At 34.6% G+C, this 8,313-nt stretch overlaps 1 protein-coding gene across 3 annotated transcripts; it reads right to left on the bottom strand.

Moving 5' to 3' along the window:
- Positions 1–1,710: 1,710 nt before the first annotated feature.
- On the bottom strand, positions 1,711–3,955 carry LOC137835307 (shewanella-like protein phosphatase 2). Of its 3 annotated transcripts, none has more exons than XM_068643755.1 (2): positions 2,610–3,955; positions 1,711–2,341 (listed from the first exon to the last, which is right to left on the bottom strand). In XM_068643755.1, the coding sequence occupies exon 1, from the start codon at positions 3,831–3,833 to the stop codon at positions 2,649–2,651; it is 1,185 nt and encodes a 394-aa protein (XP_068499856.1). In that variant the 5' UTR covers positions 3,834–3,955; the 3' UTR covers positions 1,711–2,341; positions 2,610–2,648. The 3 variants fall into 3 exon arrangements, with proteins under 3 accessions (XP_068499856.1, XP_068499855.1, XP_068499857.1); XM_068643754.1 differs by having other exon boundaries at positions 1,711–2,160; XM_068643756.1 differs by lacking the exon at positions 1,711–2,341 and adding an exon at positions 2,384–2,402.
- Positions 3,956–8,313: the final 4,358 nt, after the last annotated feature.

Here is an 8,313-nt window from a genome sequence, read left to right as displayed (position 1 = left end):
ATAATTTTAATTATGAGTTAAAAATGTAATATTTTCTAACTCTTATATTTAAAGTAATGATAAAATAAATAATATAGTTATTTAACAGTAAAAATGTTACATCTAACTTGATAGTAAAAAAATTGGGCATAACAAACACTTATAATTTCAAGAATTTATTTCTTGCAATTGTGTACTCAAATGGTCAAATGACACAAATGATGAAAAAGGTCCAATTTGAATGTGTTTCTCCTAATTTTTTTAGATCCATAGTAAATACACTACTCTCGTGAATATGAAGTGGATAGTAGTTTGTAGTGTTCTTAACCATATTGAGGGTAGAAACATCAACAAATTGTATTATTGTCCACCTAGAATCACATAAATGGTCTTGTTATGTATGGTGTGATTAAGTTATTAAACAATGTTTATATACTGCACATGAATGGTTTGAAGATCCAATTTTTTTTCTATGGTTATTGAATTGTATGTTACTTTGATAAGGTCTCGTGATGAAATAATGTTCCTAATGCATCAACATCGAGCAAACACTATTTTAGAAGATCCAATAATGTTCCTTTTATTCTTGAAGTCTCATTAGTCTTGGGAGATAAAATGCTAAAACAAAATAAAGATTATTGAAAACAAATATATTAAGAGATTGATTTTGATATTTATATTTTGAATTTCGTGCACATTTAGAGAAACCAAAACATTTATTATTGTAGTAACAAATTCTTTAATATTATAAAGAGAATAAATATTTAATAACAATAGAATATAGAATGAAATAATTTATCAAAATACAACACTAGAACATCATGTAAAAAAGATAAACCTAAATATATGTACTAATAAAATATTATAAATAAAACCATAAAACTTATCCAGATTAATACGTAAAATTTGGTTTGATTCATATTTCTTTAATAATTAAACCAAATAACATAGAAATTTTATATTTTTTTAGATGTATTTTTTTTATCTAAAAATTGAAACAAATCACATTGCTAATATCCCTAGTATTAGTATCATCAATCTTGTTAACAAATGTGTTAATATGAACCCATAATTTTATCATGGGTTGGAGGGATTTTGAGTAAGGATTATTTTTAACCTGTTTTCTCTCCTGTTTTTTCCCTAACTTATCATTCAAGGAATCCTACTCATGCACCTAAAAAAGAAAGACATCACTCAGGTAAGAAATGAATTGCTATTTTGTCTGTTTTTTCCCTAACTTATCATTCAAGGAATCCTACTCATGCACCTAAAAAAGAAAGACATCACTCAGGTAAGAAATGAATTGCTATTTTGTCACATACAGCCGAAGAAGGACCACCAATCAACTATGAAGTACCAGGGAAGACAAGAATGCAAAAAAATAATAATCCAAACTACAAAACAGTGAAGAATAAGAAGCAGGTAGTAAACAACAAAAAACCAAAAACTCTGGTCAGCTAACAGACTCTAAACAAAATTAATGGAAGAAGCTCATGCAAGCCTATGGAAACTTACAAACAATTATATTCAATCAAAACTACATAAATAAATCGGTATTATAAATGCTTTGAATTTCGACTGTAGAGGGGAAGCATCCTTCTATGGTTTAATGTAAATCATTGAGTACGAACTAACATAGAACTTCTCAACCAATTACCATCACAAAATTAATTTGACCTCTTAGCTTTTGTTGAAATTTCACTCAATCCATCACCAATTATAAGTCCCAAGTAAATTAACCTATTAGCATACAGGATTGTGGAGTACTTACAAACCGGAGATACATCAAATGTTTATGTACCCTGGGTTCGGGGAAGAAGTCAGAACAACGACAATAGCTAAGTGCACTATATGCGTCTTGGCAGAACCGCAACAGCTAAACATCCCGATGATATAATTACAACATTTGGTTAAGATTAATGGTTAATGACGCGATTACGACATTACCCAGGCAATAAGATTACGGAAGCACAAAATCAAAACCTATCCAAATAAATGTTCATCAAAAAAGCTATAAATATAATGAAACAGCTTATTATTGTTCAAACTTAACTAACTTGAGCATGTCTTTCCAGGCACCTACCCCTTATCTCGAGACACTAGCTGAAGACTCTCTGCACCAACATTTGGAGACAGTGGTATTTAGAATGCACCTCTACCCTTGTAAGAACAGTTTATAACCTGTCAAGTGTTTCCAGTCAAACAAAGTAATTACACCTCATTCCCCTAAGCACTCCTGATCTTATTGCTCTTAAGATTATAACAACTGGGGGTAACTAAAGGACTATATTGCTATGAGTTTCCCTTTTCTGAAGAACCCATAGTTCCATTTATACCGTGACATTTCTGCCATTTCTATACTCTGCAAAAAAGAAGTGCTTTGGGGTGACCAGGACCCAAACTTTACCATTGCACCAAGACAACTAAAAAGTAATTATAAATTATAAAATTCAACCAACTAATCCATGTTTAGTTTCCTTTCAGAAGTAAAAGGTGATGAACTAATTTGAAAATATTTTAAATAATTTCCAATTTTTGGTATATGAATATGGATGTGTAGCTCCAAACTAAAAACCCAACATACTAGTAGTCTAGAATGATACAAATTTGATTGGAATTTAGTGACATACCCAATCAATGATGGTACTGGCAATCCAATACCCTTTTCTTTAAGCCTGGACTTCGACTTGCTTAGGTCCACCCTGCTGCCCGAGCAACAATCCAAGCCCTTGTTCCTTTCCAACATCCACCATAGTTGCATTGCCCTTATTCTGATACAAGGGATCCTCCGTTAATATCCTTAACCCAAAATTTCTGCTAATCTCCAAAACCTCAGGCAAACCATCACCACACCCTTTCGACAAACCCACGTCGATCCGAATCGCCTTGTCATCACAAGCGCCGTTAATTCCAACCCTCTGAATGCTGTGCCCCATCACCATCCTCTTAACACCAGGAACCGTGGCCAAAACATGCTCAAGGGCGGAACAATCACATTGCGGCACCTTGCTACGAGAAAATTTCCTCAACCAAAGAAGACCGTCTGCAGACCGACAATACTCGGGCGACAACTGACCAGTCAAACCTTTAACCCAATCGCGAACCTCCTCGTTAATCTTCTCCAAACCGTAAGAAGAGTGTTCGGGCAACAACCCGCCGTGCACGAAAATAGAATCCCCAACGACCAAAACGGTGACGTTCTCAGATAGAAACCTTGTTGCAATTGGGCCGTTGGGCCGCAACGCCGCGACCCGGGCCCGAAACCCATCATGGAACTCCTTCCTCACCCCGCGGAAGGACGAGGGAACGCCTTTCATTGGGTCTTTCGGCTTTTCCAAACCTTGACAGAGGCTCTTGATTTTGTTCCCAGCTCGGAACCATTCCCACCAAACCCTAAATTCCTCGACGCCGGATTCTGTTGCGAAGCGGAAATCGCCCTCGACGTTCATGATCTCGTGGTTGCCGTGCATGGTGACGATTCTGCCTCCGCTCCTCGCGGCCTCACGCTTTAGCTTCTCGAGGAAGTAGAGGATCTTCAGCTCTTCACCGCCGCGGTCCAAGACGTCGCCGACCTGCACAACAGTCGCGGAGCCGCCGATGTAACGATCATGGGCGTCGATGAGGCCCGCGAGGCGCAAGGCCTGCTTGGACTTCTCGAGGTCGCCGTGGAGGTCGCCAACGGCGACCAGGCGCGGCGGCGAGGGAAGACGTGTTGGGAGAGGCGGAGGAGATGGCGGCGGCGGAGGAAGGAAGAGGCCGCTGACTGAGAAATCAACGAAGGTGTCAACAAATGATGATAAGAGATTGGGAATGTCTTTGCAGGATGTGGTCGACATTTCTTCTTCCCTTCCCATTGCTATTCAGTTCACTGCTATTCTCAAATCAAATTCTCCCTTCAGAAAGCCACAGTGACTTGTATGAATGCCGTGACGCTTTGGGATTGCGTGACGGTTTTGGATGCTAATTTATACCAATGGAGGTTGCAGACTACAAAAGAAAGGAGACTCACTTTACTTTTTGTTTTTTTCAGGTCTGTCCCTCTCCTCCTCTTTTCTGTTTTTTTTATTTTTTATTTTTATTTTTATTTTTTATTTTTTATTTTTATTTTTAAGTGCAATCAATCAATCTTGGTCTTATGTAAAGAATTTATTATAACTAAATGAATGTAAGCATATTATGACTTGTCTTATTCTACTACAGTAAAATATTATAATTTTTAAAATTATAAAAAATAAATAATTTTGTGGGGATAAAAGATAAGAACTTATATCTTATATTAAATAATACAATTATTTTAAATAAATAATTTAAGAAATCAGTATAATTAAAAATTAAAATAACTTTTTTATTATACTTTATATAATAATATATAGTTTTGAGCTTATATTGTACTGCAATTTTGGGTGTCACCAAGAAATATAGTGTACACTTATTTATGTTAATACAATATATTACACTACCACTACAATCTATGCTTAAGAAAAAAAATATAATTAAAAATTAATTATTATAATAATTATTAATAGGAAAAAAATTGTGTCTTGTATTTTTTTAATAGTGGGTTTTGTTGAGTGTAGCATTTATGTTTAGTATATAAGTAATTCACAGATATTTTTCTTTTCTTTTTTATAATTTAAAATATAAAGAGATATAATTATAAAATATATAAGAGGATTCTCTATTATTTATTGATATAGATAAATATAATTAAGTTTGAAACATAAATATGAAAGGTGTTCTTATAAGATATGCTCATCAAATTGGATAATCTTTACCATAATTACTGTATATTGTTATAGATTAAAATGAAAAATAATTATTAAAATTAGAAAATAATTGTACAAAATAAATTTATATTTTAGTAACTTTAATGTGGTTGATATAATGGTTAAAAGTTTTATATGTACTCATGCAATTTGTATTCATTCTCTTCGAAGTGAAATGTTAAAAATAAATAAATTTATATTTTATTAATTTTAATATTATAATTATGCAATAAAAACAGTTATAATTTGTCATTAGTAACTTTTGAATTAATTTCAAAATTATGAGATAAACTTAGTGTCTAATTGGCTTAACTTATGAAAAGTTTTCCAAAACATTTTGAGAAAATAATTTATTTTAAAAAAAGTTTTAGAAGCTTTAGGAATGTAAGGTTGATGATAATCACACACTCCATTAGAGTCCTCCGTGTTCTATCTCCTTCATCAAGCTTCTACCAACTCCAACAAAAATCTAAGGAAATTCAATCGATCATGAAGGCAACACCATCATTTGGTATTTAGAGTCGGTTCTTTAAGAGATAAGTGTCTTCTCTTCATTTTATTTTTGTGTGTTCTTCATTTCCATGTTGTTCATCAATTGTTTGGTTGTCTTGTTGTTTTAATTTCAATTGTAGTTCATGTTGTTATTTTAAATATTTTTGTTCATTGCATTTGTGTTCAATTGTTTTAACATTCCGATTTCAATTGTTTTAGGTTCCTATGGAGTAAACTGTTATGTTTTTGCTTTTATTTGAGTCTTATTGTTAATTCAATTAGTGAAAATTAATTGTGGATGAGTCATTTTAATTTTGGAATCTATTCAAGTATTGTCAATGTCATGTTCATCCAAAATTGTCATCAATTCTATGTAATACTTTTGTTGTTGATTTTGGTTGCTTGATTTTAATTTAAGTATAAGTTATTTTATGAATTTGTAACTTTGGTGCCTTTTAACTTTTCTAGATTTGAGTTCATACTTGTTAGTTCCATACAAGTTCATTATCCATTCAATTCCATTATGTTTTTTAACTTTCCAATGTTGTTTTTAATTCCAGTATAGGTTTTCTTCGATTTCACAGTTTCTGTGCTTGCTGAAATTGTTTATCAAAATTAATTGTGTTGGTGAAAAATTCTGAATTTGAGCAGTTTGATGTGTTTAGAAAAAGTGAAAAAAAAGTATATCAAAATTAAAAGTAGAAAAAAATGGTAAATGAAAAACAGATAGAGTGCAAAAAAAATCTAACTCTGGAAAATTTGAATCGATAGTGAATTTGAAAAACTTATTGCAATTATTTGGTGCACATCACCTACATTGAGCTTAAACATTGAAGTTTCTGTGGTTAAAATTTTGACAAGTTAAAAAAATCTTACGCAAGAATTTTGTAGTGCTATTTTGGTTTTATTCATCTATTCTAGTGCCATTCTCTAGGATTCAATTTTTGTGCTACGTTTTCTTGTGAAGTTTAATTTTTTTGCTTGTCAATTTCTTGACCACTCTTTCAAGTCATGTCAATTATCAACTCCATTTGTAGTAGTCCTTAATTTTAAATTTCAGTTTTGTTGCTTTGAAATTGTTTGACCTCTTTTGGTGAAAGTGACCTAATGTGCTTTGGTGAGTTGTGGAACTAAATTTTTTTGGTGTAAGCTACATCACTACAGAGGTAAAACAGAATATCTAAGGTTTAATATCCTAAAGAGGCAAAGTAAAGGACATCAACAATCTCACACAAAAATATACACAAAATACCAAAAGAAACTACAAGTGGTGGAATGCATAAAATAGGCATTTAATTTTTTGTGCATAAAAATTGTTGGCCTAATTTTCTTTGTATTTCTTTGAGTTGTAATTTGCAAGACTTTGATTAATTAGTGAATTACATTCGTTTTAGTCGGTAAGTGTGTCTTCAAGGTTCAAAGTGCCAAAAAGCCTCACATTAGGAAACGCCTAGTTTAAAAGTGTTTTAGATAGTAAACTTTCATTTGTCTTTTATTGCTTTGCATTTTTCTTGCATTACATTTTGTTTTCATCTTTGATTGTGATCTAAGTAAATTGCTTAGAGAAAGGTTTTTGAAAGTGTTGTGGGATAGTATCTGTACCGACCAGTCCTAGGGCGTTGTTGACCACTAGTAATGTAGGGGCCATGTAAGCGGGGTCCCACGAGCAGCGTGGGCCAGTGTCTCGCGAGGCACGTGTGCTAAGGAACCGAAGTGTGGTAAGACATCGGTCACCAGGATGTACCGATATACCATTGAGCAGTGTGGAGAGGTCGGACATCGGGGACTCGAACAACAGAGCTGGGCCACGAGAGGTGGATCCCAGATTACGTACTAGTCATCAGTAAGGGAGAAGCATAGGTCACGAGAGTCCATGCGTGTGGAGTAGATGACATGTTCAAGCGTAACACAAGCATAAAGCCACTGGAAAGATATGACCTGTGAAGGTCACGTTCCAGGGTGAGTTTCATGCATGACACGTGAACAGCTAGGGCGCTCCCAAGGCGGGTGACCCTAGAGATCAGGTGCACGAGGAGGCATCTAGAGGTTGCACTCTAGTTAGGGAACCCTACGCGCTAGGTTATCCTAAGAGTGGGTAACTGCAGCGCTGGGCCCACCCCCTCAAGAAGCCTACTTTGGGTAATTGAAACAATGGAAACCCTAGTTTCAACCTATATAAAGGGAAGTAACAAACTTAGCAAGGTACGCTATTCATTTGCGCCGCTTAACACACACAGTTACAGTCTTACGTGAAACAGTTTTGGTGTTTCCTAGCCCTAAGATTGACTTGAGCGTCAGAGTGCAAACGACCTCTAGGGCACCCTTTGTCTTTGTGTTTTCAGGTGTTCAGTTGAAAGGATAGCACGTCTGGACGCAGGGATTCTTGGGCGTGAGACTCTCGTAGACGCACGGAGGTGTTTTTGGTCAACCGGCAAGAACAGTATCTGGCGAGGAAAGACTTGGTACTTAAGAGATCCTAGTGATCCACCTCCCCTTCCTAGGAAATTACCTACTTCACTCCACCTATCTTTCTTTTTGGAAATTACTTTTATCACATAACTCTAAACATGTCTACTCATTCTTCAAGTCATAGTGAAAGTGATAGAAAATCGACAAAATCTCTTTTGAAATAATTGGCTAGAGATTTTTAATCACTATCACTTAGACAATTGCAACATGTGGCTCAAGTTTTGGAAGAAAAGAAAGAAAGAGATGCCCATCTTGCAATCTAAGAAGAAGAGCTAAAAATTGCAAGAGAAAAAGATTAATACATAAAAAAATTTTAAAAAAAATCTTCACATACATCAAGTTCTAGGTCGAGTGACTCATATGCTGAGGGGAGTCTTAAGAGTAAATGAATATTATCAACCTCCACCTAGAAGAACTAGAAGAGAAAGCCAACCTAAAGAGACTAGGGTAGACCTACCTTTTTTTAAGGAAAGGAAAATGTTGAGGGTTACTTGGATTGGGAAATGAAAGTAGAACAACTTTTTGCTTGCCATCATGTGAGTGAGGAAAGGAAGGTACCCCTAGCTACTTTAAGCTTTCAAGAAAATGTTATGTATTGGTGGACAAC

The sequence above is a fragment of the Phaseolus vulgaris genome, chromosome 5 (genome assembly GCF_000499845.2).
Source record: "Phaseolus vulgaris cultivar G19833 chromosome 5, P. vulgaris v2.0, whole genome shotgun sequence".
Lineage (NCBI taxonomy): Eukaryota > Viridiplantae > Streptophyta > Magnoliopsida > Fabales > Fabaceae > Phaseolus > Phaseolus vulgaris.
Note: the sequence above shows the minus strand (reverse complement) of the source record. Positions and strands in the feature narration are given on the sequence as shown.

Bases quoted from the DNA above. Each gene is read 5' to 3' on its own strand.
- LOC137835307 (XM_068643755.1), bottom strand. From the start codon at position 3,833: ATGGGAAGGGAAGAAGAAATGTCGACCACATCCTGCAAAGACATTCCC.